Source organism: Cynocephalus volans, chromosome 3, assembly GCF_027409185.1.
Source record: "Cynocephalus volans isolate mCynVol1 chromosome 3, mCynVol1.pri, whole genome shotgun sequence".
In the NCBI taxonomy this organism is placed as follows: domain Eukaryota; kingdom Metazoa; phylum Chordata; class Mammalia; order Dermoptera; family Cynocephalidae; genus Cynocephalus; species Cynocephalus volans.
The window spans coordinates 71,618,609-71,640,739 of record NC_084462.1 but is presented as its reverse complement, the minus strand read 5'-3'; the positions used below and the strand labels follow the sequence as shown (position 1 = coordinate 71,640,739).

General features: G+C 41.6%; 1 protein-coding gene across 1 annotated transcript in view; it reads right to left on the bottom strand.

Annotated features, from left to right (window-relative positions):
* Nucleotides 1-21,905, bottom strand: part of ITGA11 (integrin subunit alpha 11) — a 106,328-nt gene extending 84,423 nt beyond the window's left edge. Inside the window, exons 1-2 of the mRNA XM_063090032.1 lie at nt 21,902-21,905; nt 15,804-15,915 (exon numbers count right to left, since the gene is read on the bottom strand). Coding sequence (XP_062946102.1) covers nt 15,804-15,915; nt 21,902-21,905 — 116 coding nt within the window. The remainder of the gene's footprint in view (nt 1-15,803; nt 15,916-21,901) is intronic.
* Between the last annotated feature and the right edge of the window lie 226 nt (nt 21,906-22,131).

Here is a 22,131-nt window from a genome sequence, read left to right as displayed (position 1 = left end):
GAACTGATTCTTAGCTGCAAAAGCGAGTCTTGAAACAGGGAACACGGCGCCAGAGCTGCTGTGGATGCAGCCAGGATCCCGGAGGCCGGGGCCGCGCTGAAGGCGGCCAGCTGCCCTATTCAGGATTCGAGGTTTCAGGCCGGCATTAAAGAAGACTCCTGGGAGCGCCCGAGCCGCGCCGCGACTGAGCAGCCCGAGGCGGCAGCGCCGAGAACACGGAAGGCAACAAACCAGAGACAGAGCGAGCGCCCGACCTGGCACAGCACTGTGAGTGATCCCTGGCACAGCTCTGTTCGGGGGGGTGGATGCCCACGCGGCTCCCGCCTGCACCACCAGGCCACTCACTGCCACGGTGCTGCCTCCATTTTCCCAGGTGCGGGCAGCTCCGCCCTGCTCGGCCATCACTGAGCCCATTTGCTTGGCCTGGCGCGGGGCTTTCCGGACCCTGCGGGCCGGCCTTCTCTCCCACTCCCTCCGCGGTCCTCTGGCGGGGCTGGGGGTGTGGGGCGTCCTGACCAGTGTTGGGAGGGCTAGGAAGTACGGGCGGGCCGACTGTCACTCCACCACACCCTGGACTCCGGCCCTGGTAAACTTCCTGTTACTGGGAGGCAGATACCATCTCTGCGACCACCAGTTTGGAAAAAAGCCTAAGGAATTTCTGGTTGGGAATAGTGTGGTAGGAGAGTTCCCAGGTCCGCTTGAACCTGCCGGAGAGCAGGCTGCAGGCGGGCACTAGACTCGGTTTATACCGGGGGGATACAAAGGTGAACAAGACCCGAGAAAGATCTACACAGTGCTACAAAGGCACCCAGAGAGACCGGTCGTCTGTGCCTAGCAGAAACCTGGTAGACTTCCTGGGCGAGGCGGTGCTGAGCAGGGTCTTGAAGGCCCAGCTGATAGACGAGGGGTGCAGAAGACACACCCCAGCCCAGCACAGTGTGCACAGAGGGGGGAGACGTGCGGCCAGGGAGGCGGAGACTCGACAGAAACCACACACCCGGTGGGGTCGCCACTGCACGATCTAACAGCCTGGGCCAGAGCACACGGAACGGGGAGAAGTCCTGTACAGAAAGTGAAAGCTCAACAGAGATCACACACCCTGTGGTACGTGATCCACCAGCCCAGCAGAGTACAAGCTGACCAGAAAGGTGGATCCCCGGAGAAGCCCAAGACCCGAGGCAACCACACACACAAGACACTAGAGGCCAACTGAGGAGTCACGGCGGGAGCCATACCAAATTGGCAACCACAGCAACATCCTAGTTAGTCATTAGTCTCAAACCTGTGGACTGTGAAACCCCCTGCCACAATGAATAAACACCAAAAAAAAGACACCAGAAATACAAAAAATCAAGAAAGTACACCACCAAAAGTTAATAAATCTCATACTCTAGATCCTAAAGAACAAGAAGCCCTTGAAATAACTGACAAGGAATTTCGAGTGATAATTCTAAGGAAACTGAATGAGATACAAGAAAACTCAGCTAGACATCATGATGAAATGAGGAAAAGTATACAGGATCTGAAAGAGGAAATATACAAGGAAATCAATGTCCTGAAAAAAAATGTAGCAGAACTTGCTGAACTGAAGAAGTTATTCAGTGAAATAAAAAACACAACGGAGAGTTTAACCAGCAGGCTTGTCGAAGTTGAAGAGAGAACCTCTGAACTTGAAGATGGGCTGTTTGAAATAACACAAGCAGACAAAAAGAAAGAAAAAAGAATCAAGGACATGGAAGAAAATCTGAGAGAGATATCAGACAACCTCAAGCGCTCAAATATCCGAGTCATGGGTATTCCAGAAGGGGAGGAAAATGGAGATTCCATTGAAAACATATTCAACAAAATAGTGGCAGAAAACTTCCCAGGTATAGGAAAAATCACAGATCTTCAGATCCAGGAAGCTCAACGATCTCCAAACGTATTCAACCCAAAAAGGCCTTCTCCAAGACATGTCATAGTCAAATTGGCAAAACTCAGAGACAAAGAGAGAATCTTAAAAGCTGCAAGAGAGAAGCGTCAAATCACCTATAAGGGAGCCCCAATCAGGTTAACATCAGACTTTTCATCACAAACCCTAAAAGCTAGAAAGGAATGGGATGATATTTTCAAAATACTAAAAGACAAAGATTGCCAGCCAAGAATACTCTACCCTGCAAGGCTATCCTTCCGAAATGAGGGGCAAATAGTATATTTCTCAGACAAACAAAAACTGCGGGAGTTCATTACCAAACGACCACCCTTACAAGAAATCCTCAAGGGAGTACTGGGTTTGGTTCCTGAAAAATAACTACCACTGCCATAAAAACCTAAGAAAAATCTAAACCCGCTAGTACAATAAAAATGGCATTCATGAAGAGAAAACAAGCTAACAAAAACACTATCTACAACCTAAGGAACCAACAAACAAAGAAACCAAACAGTAAATCAGAAAGCAAGGAACAAAAGACACCTAAGACAACCAAACAACCAATAAAATGCTAGGAATAAATCAACACCTTTCAATAACAACTCTTAATGTTAAAGGCTTAAATTCCCCAATTAAAAGACACAGACTGGCTGACTGGATCAAAAAGCAGGACCCAACTATATGCTGCCTACAAGAGACCCACCTCACCCATAAAGATTCACACAGACTAAGAGTGAAAGGATGGAAAAAGATTTACCATGCAAACAGAAAAGAAAAACGAGCTGGAGTGGCTATTCTTATATCTGACAAAATAGACTTTAAACTAAAAACCATAAAAAGAGACAATGAGGGACACTACTTAATGATAAAAGGACTGATCCATCAAGAAGACATAACAATCATAAATATGTACGCACCCAATGTTGGAGCAGCCAGATTTATAAAACAAACTCTATTAGACCTAAAGAAGGAAATAGACACTAATACCATAATAGCAGGGGACCTGAACACTCCACTGTCAATATTAGACAGATCATCTAGGCAAAGAATCAGTAGAGAAACACAAGATCTAAACAAGACTCTAGACCAATTGGAATTGGCAGATATCTACAGAACATTCCACCCAACAACCTCAGAATATTCATTCTTCTCATCAGCACATGGATCATTCTCCAGGATAGATCACATATTAGGTCACAAATCAAGTCTCAATAAATTCAAAAAAATTGGAATTATCCCATGTATCTTCTCAGACCACAATGGATTAAAACTAGAAATTAATAACAAACAAAACTCTGGAAACTATACAAACACTTGGAAATTAAACAGCATTCTACTTAATGACATATGGGTCCAAGAAGAAATCAAGCAGGAAATCAAAAAGTTTATTGAAACTAATGAAAACAATGATACATCATACCAAAACCTGTGGGATACTGCAAAAGCAGTATTGAGGGGAAAATTTATTGCATTAAATGCTCACTTCAGAAGAATAGAAAGATGGCAAGTGAACAACCTAACACTTCACCTTAAAGAACTAGAAAAACAAGAACAATCCAATCCTAAAGTTAGCAGACGGAAAGAAATCATTAAGATCAGAGCAGAACTGAATGAAATTGAAAACCAAAAAACAATTCAAAAGATCAACGAATCAAAAAGTTGGTTTTTTGAAAAGATAAATAAAATTGACAAACCATTAGCATGGCTAACAAAAAAAAGAAGAGAGAAGACTCAAATAACAAAAATTAGAAATGAAAAAGGCGATATTACAACTGATTCATCTGAAATACAAGGAATCATTTGAGACTACTATAAACAACTATACGCCAACAAATTTGAAAATCTGGAGGAAATGGATAAATTTCTGGACACACACAAGCTCCCAAAACTGAACCGTGAAGACGTAGAAAATTTGAACAGACCAATAACTATAAAGGAGATTGAAGCTGTTATCAGAAGGCTCCCAACAAAGAAAAGCCCAGGACCAGATGGATTCACAGCAGAATTTTACCAAACATTCAAAGAGGAATTGACACCGATTCTTTACAAACTATTCCAAAAGATTGAAATGGACGCAAATCTCCCAAACTCATTCTATGAAGCAAACATCATCCTGATACCAAAACCAGGTAAAGATATAACCAAAAAGGAAAACTACAGGCCAATATCCTTGATGAATATAGATGCAAAAATCCTCACTAAAATACTAGCAAACAGAATACAGCAACACATACGAAAAATTATTCATCACGATCAAGTGGGATTCATCCCAGGGATGCAAGGTTGGTTCAACATACGCAAATCAATAAATGTGATACACCATATTAATAAACTCAAACACAAGGACCATATGATCATCTCTATAGATGCTGAAAAAGCATTTGATAAAGTTCAGCACTCATTCATGACAAAGACCCTCTATAAGTTAGGTATAGAGGGAAAGTATCTCAACATAATTAAAGCCATATATGCCAAACCCACAGCCAATATCATCCTGAATGGGGATAAGCTGAAAGCTTTTCCTTTAAGAACAGGCACTAGACAAGGATGCCCACTCTCACCACTCCTATTCAACATAGTGTTGGAAGTACTAGCCAGAGCAATCAGAGAAGAGAAGGAAATAAAGGGCATCCAGATTGGAAAAGATGAAGTCAAACTGTCCCTGTTTGCAGATGACATGATCCTATATATCGAACAGCCTAAAACCTCTACAAAAAAACTGTTGGAATTGATAAATGATTTCAGCACAGTAGCAGGATACAAAATCAACACACAAAAATCAGTAGCATTTCTTTTCTCCAATAGTGAACATGCAGAATGAGAAATCAAGAAAGCCTGCCCATTTACAATAGCCACCAAAAAAATAAAATACTTAGGAATTGAGTTAACCAAGGAGGTGAACAATCTCTATAATGAGAACTACAAACCACTGCTGAGAGAAATTAGAGAGGATACAAGAAGATGGAAAGATATTCCATGCTCTTGGATTGGAAGAATCAACATAGTGAAAATGTCCATACTACCCAAAGTGATATACAAATTCAATGCAATCCCCATCAAAATTCCAATGACATTTTTCTCAGAAATGGAAAAAACTATTCAGACATTTATATGGAACAATAAAAGACCACGAATAGCCAAAGCAATGCTGAGCAAAAAAAATAAAGCTGGAGGCATAACACTACCTGACTTTAAGCTATACTACAAAGCTATAATAACCAAAACAGTATGGTACTGGCATAAAAACAGACACACTGACCAATGGAATAGAATAGAGAATCCAGAAATCAACCCACACACTTACTGCCATCTGATCTTTGACAAAGGCACCAAGCCTATTCACTGGGGAAGGGACTGCCTCTTCAGCAAGTGGTGCTGGGATAACTGGATATCCATATACAGGAGAATGAAACTAGATCCATACCTCTCACCGTATACTAAAATCAACTCAAAATGGATTAAGGATTTAAATATACACCCTGAGACAATAAAACTTCTTAAAGAAAACATAGGGAAAACACTTCAGGAAATAGGACTGGGCACAGACTTCATGAATACGACCCCAAAAGCACGGGCAACCAAAGGAAAAATAAACAAATGGGATTATATCAAACTAAAAAGCTTCTGCACAGCAAAAGAAACAATTAAAAGAGTTAAAAGACAACCAACAGAGTGGGAGAAAATATTTGCAAAATATACATCTGACAAAGGATTAATATCCAGAATATATAAGGAACTCAAACAACTTTACAAGAAGAAAACAAGCAACCCAATTAAAAAATGGGCAAAAGAGCTAAATAGGCATTTCTCTAAGGAAGATATCCAAATGGCCAACAGACATATGAAAAAATGCTCAACATCACTCAGCATCCGGGAAATGCAAATCAAAACCACATTGAGATACCATCTAACCCCAGTTAGGATGGCTAAAATCCAAAAGACTCTGAACGATAAATGCTGGCGAGGCTGCGGAGAAAAAGGAACTCTCATACATTGTTAGTGGGACTGCAAAATGGTGCAGCCTCTATGGAAAATGGTATGGAGGTTCCTTAAACAATTACAAATAGATCTACCATACGACCCAGCCATCCCACTGTTGGGAATATACCCAGAGGAATGGAAATCATCAAGTCGAAGGTATACCTGTTCCCCAATGTTCATCGCAGCACTCTTTACAATAGCCAAGAGTTGGAACCAGCCCAAATGCCCATCATCAGATGAGTGGATACGGAAAATGTGGTACATCTACACAATGGAATACTACTCAGCTATAAAAACGAATGAAATACTGCCATTTGCAACAACATGGATGGACCTTGAGAGAATTATATTAAGTGAAACAAGTCAGGCACAGAAAGAGAAATACCACATGTTCTCACTTATTGGAGGGAGCTAAAAATTAATATATAACTTCACACACACACACACATACACACACACACACACAAACCGGTGGGGGGGAAGAAGATATAACAACCACAATTATTTGAAGTTGATACAACAAGCAAACAGAAAGGACATTGTTGGGGGGGAGGGGGGGAGGGAGAAGGGAGGGAGGTTTTGGTGATGGGGAGCAATAATCAGCTACAATGTATATCGACAAAATAAAATTTAAAAACTGGAGTTTCAAGATGGCGGCGGCTGCGGCGGCTGGCGCGGAGTAGCTGAGGTGGAAAAGGTGGCCACTGGGCCTCGGGCAGCCGGGAAACTTGTGGACCTTCCTCTGGCCATCTCTTAAGGGAGGACTGCTGCTGCTGGCCGGTCGTGGGGGCTCAACGCCACTTTGCCCCCGGCAGGAGAGGCTGCCTCATTTACAGGCAACAGCTTTGAAGTGTGGAGCAGGAAAAGAACTGATTCTTAGCTGCAAAAGTGAGTCTTGAAACAGGGAACACGGCGCCAGGGCTGCTGTGGATGCAGCCAGGATCCCGGAGGCTGGGGCCGCACTGAAGGCGGCCAGCTGCCCTATCCAGGATTCGAGGTTTCAGGCCGGCATTAAAGAAGACTCCTGGGAGCGCCCGAGCCGCGCCGCGACTGAGCAGCCCGAGGCGGCAGCGCCGAGAACACGGAAGGCAACAAACCAGAGACAGAGCGAGCGCCCGACCTGGCACAGCACTGTGAGTGATCCCTGGCACAGCTCTGTTCGGGGGGTGGATGCCCGCGCGGCTCCCCGCCTGCACCACCAGGCCACTCACTGCCCCGGTGCTGCCTCCATTTTCCCAGGTGCGGGCAGCTCCGCCCTGCTCGGCCATCACTGAGCCCATTTGCTTGGCCTGGCGCGGGGCTTTCCGGACCCTGCGGGCCGGCCTCCTCTCCCACTCTCTCCACGGTTCTCTGGCAGCGCTGGGGGTGTGGGGCGTCCCGACCAGTTTTGGGAGGGCTAGGAAGTACGGGCGGGCCGACTGTCACTCCACCACACCCTGGACTCCGGCCCCGGTAAACTTCCTGTTACTGGGAGGCAGATACCATCTCTGCGACCACCAGTTTGGAAAAAAGCCTAACGAATTTCTGGTTGGGAATAGTGTGGTAGGAGAGTTCCCAGGTCCGCTTGAACCTGCCGGAGAGCAGGCTGCAGGCGGGCACTAGACTCGGTTTATACCGGGGGGATACAAAGGTGAACAAGACCCGAGAAAGATCTACACAGTGCTACAAAGGCACCCAGAGAGACCGGTCGTCTGTGCCTAGCAGAAACCTGGTAGACTTCCTGGGCGAGGCGGTGCTGAGCAGGGTCTTGAAGGCCCAGCTGATAGACGAGGGGTGCAGAAGACAAGCCCCAACCCAGCACAGTGTGCACAGAGGGGGGAGACGTGCGGCCAGGGAGGTGGAGACTCGACAGAAACCACACACCCGGTGGGGTCGCCACTGCACGATCTAACAGCCTGGGCCAGAGCACACGGAACGGGGAGAAGTCCTGTACAGAAAGTGAAAGCTCAACAGAGATCACACACCCTGTGGTACGTGATCCACCAGCCCAGCAGAGTACAAGCTGACCAGAAAGGTGGATCCCCGGAGAAGCCCAAGACCCGAGGCAACCACACACACAAGACACTAGAGGCCAACTGAGCAGTCACGGCGGGAGCCATACCAAATTGGCAACCACAGCAACATCCTAGTTAGTCATTAGTCTTAAACCGGTGGACTGTGAAACCCCCTGCCACAATGAATAAACACCAAAAAAAAGACACCAGAAATACAAAAAATCAAGAAAGCACACCACCAAAAGTTAATAAATCTCATACTCTAGATCCTAAAGAACAAGAAGCCCTTGAAATAACTGACAAGGAATTTCGAGTGATAATTCTAAGGAAACTGAATGAGATACAAGAAAACTCAGCTAGACATCATGATGAAATGAGGAAAAGTATACAGGATCTGAAAGAGGAAATATACAAGGAAATCAATGTCCTGAAAAAAAATGTAGCAGAACTTGCTGAACTGAAGAAGTTATTCAGCGAAATAAAAAACACAACGGAGAGTTTAACCAGCAGGCTTGTCGAAGTTGAAGAGAGAACCTCTGAACTTGAAGATGGGCTGTTTGAAATAACACAAGCAGACAAAAAGAGAGAAAAAAGAATCAAGGACATGGAAGAAAATCTGAGAGAGATATCAGACAACCTCAAGCGCTCAAATATCCGAGTCATGGGTATTCCAGAAGGGGAGGAAAATGGAGATTCCATTGAAAACATATTCAACAAAATAGTGGCAGAAAACTTCCCAGGTATAGGAAAAATCACAGATCTTCAGATCCAGGAAGCTCAACGATCTCCAAACGTATTCAACCCAAAAAGGCCTTCTCCAAGACATGTCATAGTCAAATTGGCAAAACTCAGAGACAAAGAGAGAATCTTAAAAGCTGCAAGAGAGAAGCGTCAAATCACCTATAAGGGAGCCCCAATCAGGTTAACATCAGACTTTTCATCACAAACCCTAAAAGCTAGAAAGGAATGGGATGATATTTTCAAAATACTAAAAGACAAAGATTGCCAGCCAAGAATACTCTACCCTGCAAGGCTATCCTTCCGAAATGAGGGGCAAATAGTATATTTCTCAGACAAACAAAAACTGCGGGAGTTCACTACCACAAGACCACCCTTACAAGAAATCCTCAAGGGAGTACTGGGTTTGGTTCCTGAAAAATAACTACCACTGCCATAAAAACCTAAGAAAAATCTAAACCCGCTAGTACAATAAAAATGGCATTCATGAAGAGAAAACAAGCTAACAAAAACACTATCTACAACCTAAGGGACCAACAAACAAAGAAACCAAACAGTAAATCAGAAAGCAAGGAACAAAAGACACCTAAGACAACCAAACAACCAATAAAATGCTAAGAATAAATCAACACCTTTCAATAACAACTCTTAATGTTAAAGGCTTAAATTCCCAATTAAAAGACACAGACTGGCTGACTGGATCAAAAAGCAGGACCCAACTATATGCTGCCTACAAGAGACCCACCTCACCCATAAAGATTCACACAGACTAAGAGTGAAAGGATGGAAAAAGATTTACCATGCAAACAGAAAAGAAAAACGAGCTGGAGTGGCTATTCTTATATCTGACAAAATAGACTTTAAACTAAAAACCATAAAAAGAGACAATGAGGGACACTACTTAATGATAAAAGGACTGATCCATCAAGAAGACATAACAATCATAAATATGTACGCACCCAATGTTGGAGCAGCCAGATTTATAAAACAAACTCTATTAGACCTAAAGAAGGAAATAGACACTAATACCATAATAGCAGGGGACCTGAACACTCCACTGTCAATATTAGACAGATCATCTAGGCAAAGAATCAGTAGAGAAACACAAGATCTAAACAAGACTCTAGACCAATTGGAATTGGCAGATATCTACAGAACATTCCACCCAACAACCTCAGAATATTCATTCTTCTCATCAGCACATGGATCATTCTCCAAGATAGATCACATATTAGGTCACAAATCAAGTCTCAATAAATTCAAAAAAATTGGAATTATCCCATGTATCTTCTCAGACCACAATGGATTAAAACTAGAAATTAATAACAAACAAAACTCTGGAAACTATACAAACACATGGAAATTAAACAGCATTCTACTTAATGACATATGGGTCCAAGAAGAAATCAAGCAGGAAATCAAAAAGTTTATTGAAACTAATGAAAACAATGATACATCATACCAAAACCTGTGGGATACTGCAAAAGCAGTATTGAGGGGAAAATTTATTGCATTAAATGCTCACTTCAGAAGAATGGAAAGATGGCAAGTGAACAACCTAACACTTCACCTTCAAGAACTAGAAAAACAAGAACAATCCAAACCTAAAGTTAACAGACGGAAAGAAATCATTAAGATCAGAGCAGAACTGAATGAAATTGAAAACCAAAAAACAATTCAAAAGATCAACGAATCAAAAAGTTGGTTTTTTGAAAAGATAAATAAAATTGACAAACCATTAGCATGGCTAACAAAAAAAAGAAGAGAGAAGACTCAAATAACAAAAATTAGAAATGAAAAAGGCGATATTACAACTGATTCATCTGAAATACAAGGAATCATTCGAGACTACTATAAACAACTATACGCCAACAAATTTGAAAATCTGGAGGAAATGGATAAATTTCTGGACACACACAAGCTCCCAAAACTGAACCGTGAAGACGTAGAAAATTTGAACAGACCAATAACAATAAAAGAGATTGAAGCTGTTATCAGAAGGCTCCCAACAAAGAAAAGCCCAGGACCAGATGGATTCACAGCAGAATTTTACCAAACATTCAAAGAGGAATTGACACCGATTCTTTACAAACTATTCCAAAAGATTGAAACGGACGCAAATCTCCCAAACTCATTCTATGAAGCAAACATCATCCTGATACCAAAACCAGGTAAAGATATAACCAAAAAAGAAAACTACAGGCCGATATCCTTGATGAATATAGATGCAAAAATCCTCACTAAAATACTAGCAAACAGAATACAGCAACACATACGAAAAATTATTCATCACGATCAAGTGGGATTCATCCCAGGGATGCAAGGTTGGTTCAACATACGCAAATCAATAAATGTGATACACCATATTAATAAACTCAAACACAAGGACCATATGATCATCTCTATAGATGCTGAAAAAGCATTTGATAAAGTTCAGCACTCATTCATGACAAAGACCCTCTATAAGTTAGGTATAGAGGGAAAGTATCTCAACATAATTAAAGCCATATATGACAAACCCACTGCCAATATCATCCTGAATGGGGAAAAGCTGAAAGCTTTTCCTTTAAGAACAGGCACCAGACAAGGATGCCCACTCTCACCACTCCTATTCAACATAGTGTTGGAAGTACTAGCCAGAGCAATCAGAGAAGAGAAGGAAATAAAGGGCATCCAGATTGGAAAAGATGAAGTCAAACTGTCCCTGTTTGCAGATGACATGATCCTATATATCGAACAGCCTAAAACCTCTACAAAAAAACTGTTGGAATTGATAAATGATTTCAGCACAGTAGCAGGATACAAAATCAACACACAAAAATCAGTAGCATTTCTTTTCTCCAATAGTGAACATGCAGAAGGAGAAATCAAGAAAGCCTGCCCATTTACAATAGCCACCAAAAAAATAAAATACTTAGGAATTGAGTTAACCAAGGAGGTGAACAATCTCTATAATGAGAACTACAAACCACTGCTGAGAGAAATTAGAGAGGATACAAGAAGATGGAAAGATATTCCATGCTCTTGGATTGGAAGAATCAACATAGTGAAAATGTCCATACTACCCAAAGTGATATACAAATTCAATGCAATCCCCATCAAAATTCCAAAGACATTTTTCTCAGAAATGGAAAAAACTATTCAGACATTTATATGGAACAATAAAAGACCACGAATAGCCAAAGCAATGCTGAGCAAAAAAAATAAAGCTGGAGGCATAACACTACCTGACTTTAAGCTATACTACAAAGCTATAATAACCAAAACAGTATGGTACTGGCATAAAAACAGACACACTGACCAATGGAATAGAATAGAGAATCCAGAAATCAACCCACACACTTACTGCCATCTGATCTTTGACAAAGGCACCAAGCCTATTCACTGGGGAAGGGACTGCCTCTTCAGCAAGTGGTGCTGGGATAACTGGATATCGATATGCAGGAGAATTAAACTAGATCCATACCTCTCACCGTATACTAAAATCAACTCAAAATGGATTAAGGATTTAAATATACACCCTGAGACAATAAAACTTCTTAAAGAAAACATAGGGGAAACACTTCAGGAAATAGGACTGGGCACAGACTTCATGAATACGACCCCAAAAGCACGGGCAACCAAAGGAAAAATAAACAAATGGGATTATATCAAACTAAAAAGCTTCTGCACAGCAAAAGAAACAATTAAAAGAGTTAAAAGACAACCAACAGAGTGGGAGAAAATATTTGCAAAATATACATCTGACAAAGGATTAATATCCAGAATATATAAGGAACTCAAACAACTTTACAAGAAGAAAACAAGCAACCCAATTAAAAAATGGGCAAAAGAGCTAAGTAGGCATTTCTCTAAGGAAGATATCCAAATGGCCAACAGACATATGAAAAAATGCTCAACATCACTCAGCATCCGGGAAATGCAAATCAAAACCACATTGAGATACCATCTAACCCCAGTTAGGATGGCTAAAATCCAAAAGACTCTGAACGATAAATGCTGGCGAGGCTGCGGAGAAAAAGGAACTCTCATACATTGTTGGTGGGACTGCAAAATGGTGCAGCCTCTATGGAAAATGGTATGGAGGTTCCTTAAACAATTGCAAATAGATCTACCATACGACCCAGCCATCCCAGTGTTGGGAATATACCCAGAGGAATGGAAATCATCAAGTCGAAGGTATACCTGTTCCCCAATGTTCATCGCAGCACTCTTTACAATAGCCAAGAGTTGGAACCAGCCCAAATGCCCATCATCAGATGAGTGGATACGGAAAATGTGGTACATCTACACAATGGAATACTACTCAGCTATAAAAACGAATGAAATACTGCCATTTGCAACAACATGGATGGACCTCGAGAGAATTATATTAAGTGAAACAAGTCAGGCACAGAAAGAGAAATACCACATGTTCTCACTTATTGGTGGGAGCTAAAAATTAATATATAAATTCACACACACACATACACACATACACACACAAACCGGGGGGGGGGGGGGAAGAAGATATAACAACCACAATTATTTGAAGTTGATACAACAAACAAACAGAAAGGACATGGTTGGGGGGGAGGGGGGGAGGGAGAAGGGAGGGAGGTTTTGGTGATGGGGAGCATTAATCAGCTACAATGTATATCGACAAAATAAAATTAAAAAAAAAAAAAAAAAAAAAAAAAACAAATGTGGAGGACTCACAAAACTTAACTTCAAGACTTACTTTAAAGCTACAGTAACCAAAGCAGCTTTTTATTGGTGCAAGTTTAGATCAACAGACAAATGGAATAAAATAGAGCCAAGAAACAGACTCACATATATATGATCACCTGATTTTCAACAAAGATGACACTAGAATTTGGTGGAGAAAATGGCCTTTTAACAAGTTAATTAAAATATTAATTCATCAATTGAATATTCACATGGAAAAAAAATTCCCCAAACCTTTGACCATTATCTCACACCTTACACAAAAATTAATTTGAGTTGAATCATTAACTTAAATGAGAAAGCAAAAACATCAAACTTCTGGAAGAAAACAGAGGAGAACATCTTCATAATTTTAGGAGAGGCCAAAATTTCTTAAATGAAACCCACAAAAACATTAACCATACAAAAGATTGATAAATTAGGCTTTATTAAAGTTAAGAACTTCTGTTCATCAAAAAGTACCACTACGAGAAGGAAAAGGCAAGCCACAGATTAGAAAACAATATTTGCAATGCTTCCATCTGACAAAGGCTCTGTATATAGAGCACATATGTTAAAGTCCTGTAACTCAGTAAGAAAAAGACACAAAACACAGTTTAAAAACGGGCAAAAGATCTGATCAAACACTTCACAAAAGGGGATATCAAAATGGCCAGTAAATTTATGAAAAGTTGCTCAACATCATTAGTAATTAGAGAAATGCAAATTAAACCCACAATGAGATACCACTACATGCCATCAGAAGGGCTAAATTAAAACGACTGATAATACCATGTGTTAGTGAGAATGTGGAACAACTAGAAGTCTATTTTACTAGAGTTTAAACTGGTAAACCGCTTTGGAAAAAATGCTTGGCAGATTCAACTAATGTTAAACATACATCTCTCCTTTAACTCAGCAATTCCACCCCTAAGTATATTACCAATAAAAATGAGTACATATGTCCATCAAAAGACATGTACAAGAATGTTAATAAGAGTCTCTATTCAAAATAGCCCAAATGGAAACAATCCAAATAACCATCAATAGAAGAATAAATAAATAAATCGTGGTATATTAACACAATGGAATAATAGCATCGACGGACAAGTACGAAGTATGATACATTCAGTATGTTAAGTCTCACAGACATAACATTGAGCAAAAGAGGTCAGGTACAAAGGAGAACCTATGGTGTGATATCATCTACATGAAGTTCAAAACAGGCAAAACTAATCTATGGTGATGCGAGTCAGAATAGTGGTCACCTGGATGGACAATGACTCAGGGGGAGGCACAAAGGAGCCTTCTGGGAAGCTGGAAATGTTCTACATATTGGTCTGGGAGGTGATTACATGGGCATGTTCATAGGTGAAAGTTCATTGAGCTGTACAGTCAAGATATCTACACTTTCTTGTATGTGAATTGTACCTCAAAAGTAAGATAATAAGTAAGATACTCCTTTACAAAAAAAAAAAAAAAAAAAAATTACGAGAATCAGCCAGGTCTGGATGGTGGGGTGGGTGAGCAGAGTGGGAGGTGAGACGTCACAGGAGGAAGAAGGAGCAAGTGCAGAGGTCCAGGGACTGGGATACAGGACTGATGCAGCATGGCTAGAGTGCTGAGCAGAGGAAAGGGGGCGGGAGAGTGGGAGGGTCGGCAGAGCCAGGTTGGAAGGCGGGCAGTGTAGAACGCTGATCACCAGTGTTCATGAGGTCCCTTGACTCCTCAAGGGCTTCTAAAAGGGCCAACCAGAGGCCCGCTGGCTCTTCGTATTCCAGGAAGGCAGGCAGGCCTTGCCTTCTGTCAGCTAAAATCCATCAGGGAGGAGAATGGGGATAAACCGTAAATCTACATGAGGGATCTTATTGGATGATGAAAATATTCCACAACTGATTTGGGGTGGTGGTTGCACAACTTGGTTAATTGATTAAAAAAATTATTGGCTTGTACACATGGAATGAGTGAATTATATGATAAGATATACTGCAATAAAGTTATATTAAAACCTAGAGATGAGCCCTTCCCTTCTTTTGATTGCCTCTGCCCTGCGGGGGCGAGGGGGCCTGGGGGCCTTTCTCTCTCTCCACTTGGTCTTGCTCTCCCTTCCCTTTGCCCCACCCCCAACAGCTCTCCAAGTGGACAGGAGCAGAGGTGCTGCCCCCATGGGTGAGACAACAGGGCCTGAGGGGGAAGGGAGAGGACTAACTATTGGTGCCCGGGCGCCTGCTACCTGTGCAAAACCCAGGGAAGGAGGGGTCGTTCATTCCTATTTCACACATAAGAAGATAGAGGGCCCGAGAAATTGAATGCTCAGGGTTTCATAGTCAGGGGCACAGCCTGTGCAGCTTGGGACCTCCGGGACAGAGTCAAGTCACTGGAAATGGGAGGGTCTACGTGTGAGGGCCACCAGGCAGCCGCTGGGCTCCGGGCAGAGTGGAGGGGCCAGGGATGGGAGGGTGCAGGGCTGGGTGGGGGCAGCCACTCTCACTCACCACTTCTTGCCATCGATGTCATGCTGCTGCACTGTGTAGCCAAAGAAGGCAGTCCTGGAGCCAGGGATGACCCGGGGCTTCCTGGTGTCCATGTTGAAGGTGTCTGTGAACCCTGGGGTGGGGGAAGAGGAGAGAAGCAGAGGAGTCAGGCAGGCAGAGGTGTGGGCCCCAGGGGTGTATTGGGACCCACCGGCAGGTGACCTACCTCAGAGGGTCTTGGCTGTGGGGAGAGTATGTTCCCCAATCCTCGGGGAGCCCCTGTATGAGGTGGTTGACATGGTTCCTGCTGGGAGAGCCCACAGTCTGATAGGGGAGGCATGAAATCTACTCTTTGGGAGACCCAGTCTGAAGGGAAGACTCGGTCTTTCCCTGTCCTCCTCCACTACCCCTTCCTACAGCCTGCTGTGGCTAGCTTCTGCTGGTCACCTCTTCCTTTTCCTTTCTTTCCCCTCTTCTCTCCTGTTCCTCTCCCTTCGCCTCCCTCTCTGTCTCCCTTCTCTCATCTCTGCCTGCTAAAGGGTCAGGAAACGAACTTCTCACCTCCCCCTGTTTGGTTAAGTCACATGTCAATTAACTGATTCTTCCAGGTAGGAAGCCTTGGTTGAGCCACCGGTTTTGCTTTGGCAAATCACAAGAAATAACAACTCCTATCTCTATGGCACCTTGGATTTCTGGTTCTCCTCACATCTGTCATTGTTTACCCTTACAGGACCTTGGCAGAATGAGCTAGCATCATTCACCCTCGGTAGATGCATGTGGTACAGCACCAGAGGTTGAGAGGTGTGGAATATACTATAAAGCATATGTACTTCACAGGGCCTGGTTTTCCAAAGTCTTGCAGTTTCAAATATTAACCTTGCGGAGGACTGGAAATTTCCTTCAGGCTATAAGTCTCTGTTGTAGGATAAGGATTGTGGAACAGCAGGTTGCTGGCTCAAAGACAGATTAGTTACTGATTGATATGTAAAGATACTGAGAAATTGCTATAGGAAGGAATGTTTGCTAAGATCAAGCTTTTGTTGATAGGACCACTTAATTGTCTACTGGAGTGTCATCTGGCTTGTTTCACTGAAAGTTACCAGCCTATACTGTTAAACTCTAACCCCACCTATGTCTCTTCCTGTAACTTCCTGGTCTGGAAAATAAATGCAGGAAGAGAACCCCAATTTGGTATTAATTTCCCAAAGGAGGGTTCCCTCTCGCTTGAGGGTTCTGGCGGGAGATTAATCACTTTGGGGCCTCTCACTGCTTGGAAGAGATGGGATTTGAGTAATCCTTTGTATCTCCGTCACCCACGGAAAGTGGGGTGACAAATCTGTGAGGGGCGAAGCAATTCAAAGCAACAAAATGGTGCCCCGTGTGAGGACGTTCTCCATGGATTGGAGACTGACCTGCCAAGCATTAGAGAGGAACAGAACGTCCGTTCATCTCAGTAAGGGAGTCCCTAATAAGGGAAACACACCCTGGTAAGGGACTCACAGGTGGCTTTTTGATTAGTGACTGCACACCTGCAGCAGGTCAAAGTTAGGGTTTTTCAACCCTGCAATATTTTTTTGCTTTCTTTACTTTTAAAATATGGATAATTCGTTAACGAAGGGGAGACTGAAAATACATTACAACTCCTATGTCTCCTTAAAGCAGCAGGCTGTAAGTAAGTGAATGGCAGCTTGTAAGACTGTTAGTGGATATTAAACAACCATGTCCTTGATACCTCAGGGAAGGGAGCCTTAACATAAAAATTTGGGAACAAATTGGTCACTGGTTATTTATGCAATGGGTCTCATTAAGGCTTCCCACTTAACAACTAGGAATCTATGTCAAGTTGCTCTGAGACCTATCCAAGACCTTAACAAAAAACTAAGACATGTTTATGTCACCTAAAAAGGATAAAACTTTGCCAGTGACTGAGAAAACTTTAAATTGGGCAATCTAAAGTAAAAGAAGTTAATATTTCTTTACAGTGTTGGTATTGTTTGAGCATGTTTTTCTTATCTGCACAATGCTTCTCTCCTCTCTTAAAAGCAGTGGTTCTTTTCTTAACTGCATGTGCTACTCTTTTTCGCTAAAGACTCAGGGATTTTATGAAGAAAAGCAGCCATGGCGCCAATCACAACACTTTGGGTCTACTGCTCTTCTCCTAAAAACCTCAAGAGTCAAATGATTTCATCTCTGATTGGTGTCTCAGCTCTTGAGCTCAGTAAGCCGTTTGAGAAACAAAAACTAACCTAAAATCTACCTGTTTAACTAGATGGTCTCAAATTTTCTGGCATCTTAAACAGACTTCTAAATTCTCTTCTAGTCTCATCTATGTATTTCTTCACAAAATTCTATTGTAAAATTTTATGCTATCTTCTTAAAGGAAGAAAGTCTTCTCTGCATCTTCTTGAAAACGTTTGCATACTTTGTTTCACAATGTAAACTTGTTATCTTGCTTTCTTTAAGGCAAGGTGAAGCCTCACCAAGAAGTCTTTTGGAAAAAACACAATCTAAACCTGACTGTCCTTTTTACTAGTGAGCTTTTTATTACATCTTGAACAAAACCTATAAGATCCTTATTTGTTCTTGTTGTTTATGTCTGCATATATGTGTTTGTAACCTGTATGTTATGTCTATATGTTCATGTCTGTTTATGTAATTGTGTTATGTGCTTATAACAAATTGGCTTATAATTAATGCACGCTCATTAAATAAATAAGTATACTTTTCAAGTTCACATGACTTAAATCTTCTAAAGTTTTGATAAATATATTTTAAAAATTTGATTCAAACCTTTTACCTAAATTTGTCTCTAGGTCAATATGTCTGCTTGTTATCTCAGCTCTGCCTCCTGGCCATGCTGGGAGAGACATATCTTTTAGACATAGTGAATACCACCCTCTGCCTCTCTGGATTCCACATGGCTCCAGATGCCACATGGAAACCTGGGACCTGAAATGGCTAGTGAAAAGAAACCTATGCCAAATATCGCATGGCCCTAGTTAGCATTAACTGATAAGGTATAGATCTAATACACCAAGTTTTTGGCTGGGAAACCATAAATATGTATTTGGCAAATATAGCTAAAACTCAAACTGGGTTTTGTATAATTTGCTCTGATAAATGGACACTTATTTACTAACCTGAATGCATAAAAATGTTCTTATCAACACACATTGTTGCTGGGTTTACTAATCAAACAGAATTACTAAAGGTCTTTTCACTTAACTGCTCTTGATGCAAAGTTGTAAAGGGTTTTCTTTGTCCCTTAGATAACTGGTTTAAAAAACTTATTTCATAATAAGTTCTTGTGCTATCTGCCTTTGAAACCCTTTGTCACTTTGGTTTTATTTTTTGTAGTAATTTGTGATCTTATTCAACTAAGCGTTTTAAGCTTTTTTGTTATTTAACAAAGGTTTCCAACACGAAATTCTGAAAGTTTAAATAACTTTAGGGAATTCCAAGGGCCCTGGAGTTTCTCAAAGGATACATAAAAAATGTATCAAAACTAATTGGCTTATTTAATAAATTAAACTATATGGGAAAGCATTGTCAGTACTGAAGGTGTTATGGATATGTGTTCCAAAATCTTGTAAGGTTCTTAAATATCTGTGTCTTAATATAAATGCTACTAGTCATAATCTTGGTTTAATTATAATTTTAAAATGTTATGTCTTCAAATATTTCATGAAAAAACTCTGATAGGTACACTTTCTGACAAACTTTGAGCATAGCTTTAAACTACAGTTCCAAAATTCTAATGAAGAAACTGATGGGTTTATGAAATTGTTCACTAAGGTCAAAACAACAAAAGTTAATTGGTAAACTAATTAAAAAGAATTATGGGTCTTTACAATTTCCTTATTTTAAAACACTGCTGGTTCTCCTAATGTTTTCCAAATGTAAGAAAACTCTCTCTCTCTCTCAAGCTATCCATAACTAACAACAGTTTAGTAAAATGTCACTTAAAACAGAGATAAAAGCATCTGTTTTCTCCTTATTTGTTCCCCTCCAAAATTTAATAACTTTAAGTATCCTTATGATTATTATGGCAATGTGACTATTTTTATAAGTTCAATGAAAATTAACTCTCTCTTTATAACAGGATAGAATTTAGAACTTTGGATATAAGATAGCACGTCTCATTTCCAAGCTCTGACCTCTCTACGTTTGCTGTAAATTTGGCCTAAAACTGCTGCTTCATCCTGCTGTTCATCTTTCCCCCTGACGTGGGACAAAACACAACCTGGGAAACAGTCTTCCCAGCAATGTGGGACAGATCTCTGAAAGAAAGTGAGCCGAGATGCTTCTATCACCACCCAGGGAAGAGCTTTCCCAACACGGAGAGATTTATGCAACGAAAAGTAAGACATTTTCAATCTATATATTGATCATCAATGCTTTTATGAGGAATGCCTTGATCATAAAGGGGGAAATAATGTCTTCTCTACAAAAGCAGTTCTCTAAATTTTCCTGGCCTTAAAGAGGGTGTTTGTAACTTGGATGAGACATCCTGTTCTTAAGCAAAAGACTTGTAATTGATCAAAAATTTTACAAAAGACTAGATGCTTTGGAAACAGTAATGTAATGGACAGTTTTAACATTAACAAACTCCCTGAACTCAGAATCAACTATTACATGAAACAGAATCCCTTTCCTGGAGTTTCAACAATTGCTAGTTACATCCAATTCACAGCACCTGGAGTGATGCCGCTGCAGCTGCCCTGAGAGATATCACCAGTCCTCACCTGAAGTAAATTAAAAGGACTTGCCATGCTAAATAATACTAACTTTGCTTTAACAAAATGCTTTTTGTCTTAACTATGCCAATCTGATCTATAGTTTTGCTTTTCTTTGAAATAAATAAAATGGGGGAGATGTGGAGTATACTATAAAACATATGTACTTCACAGGGCCTGGTTTACCAAAGTCTTGCAGTTTCAAATATTAACCTTATGGAGGACTGGAAATTTCTCTCAGGCTATAAGTCTCTGTTGCATGATGAGGATTGTGGAACAGCAGGTTGCTGGCTCAAAGACAGATTAGTTACTGATTGATATGTAAAGATACTGAGAAATTGCTATAGGAAGGAATGTTTGCTAAGATCAAGCTTTTGTTGATAGGACCACTTAATTGTCTACTGGAGTGTCATCTGGCTTGTTTCACTGAAAGTTACCAGCCTATACTGTTAAACTCTAACCCCACCTATGTCTCTTCCTGTAACTTCCTGGTCTGGAAAATAAATGCAGGAAGAGAACCCCAATTTGGTGTTAATTTCCCAAGGAAGGGTTTCTTCTCACTTGAGGGTTCCAGCGGGAGGTTAACCACTTTGGGGCCTCTCACTGCTTGGAAGAGATGGGCTTTGAGTAATCCTTTGTGTCTCTGTCACCCAGGGAAAGTGGGGTGACAAATCCATGGGGAGGGAAGCAACGCAAAGTAACAGAGAGGTTTGCTCAGGGTACACAGCGGGTCAGTGGTAGCATCAGAGCTAGGACCTCAGACGCCTACTCTGTGACTCCTTCCTCTGTGAGGCATTTTCAGGGCATGTCTGGACTTGATGCCCATCCAAGCCATGCCTCTGCCTGGTTGTTGCCACTAACAGGACCACCAAACTTGGGGCCCATGCAATTGAAGGGGTGGGCTTCTGCCATGAGCCAAAACTTTTAGATAAATGAAACCAATCAGCAGAATAGAACGTTTATCATTGTCACTCCTTAGGGGGTAGGGCACTTTATAAGTTTCAAGGAACACTCACGTGTGCTATCATTCAATCTCCATGACAACCCTACTATGTTGCAGCAAAGGGAAAATTGATGGTCAGCGAGGTTAACTGATGTACGTGAGGTCCCAGAGCCTGCTAGATAGGGACTCTGAATCTGTGTGTGCCCCACCATCCTTCCCCTGGACACTGAACCCCTGGTCTGAGTGTTTAAGGGTGATGACTGGGGGCACTTAGTTGAACAGGCCCTATTGTACAGAAACAGGTGGTTTCTTCCTCGCTTCCTTGTTTTCCTAGCATACAGACGCAGTGACCAAAAGTTTCATCATTAGAATCAGAGTCCCCGGAGTTAAAACTGGAGGACCTTACAGTAGGGATGCTAGATATGTGTTACCTCACTTACCCATGCCAGTTGATTACTAGTGCTGCCTGGAGCATGGAATTAAGAAAGATTCTGAGGTCAAGTCTGGGCTCAGTGGGCAAGAGTATGTGATTGATGAGCAGCACTTGCTGTGGGTACAGGAGAGGGCAGTGACATCAAGTCACCATGTACCTGCCAACCCTGTCTTCATGATTCCTGATCTGCCACATGAATTTAGTGTCATGGCTCTGGAGTGGGGATGGGGGAGGATG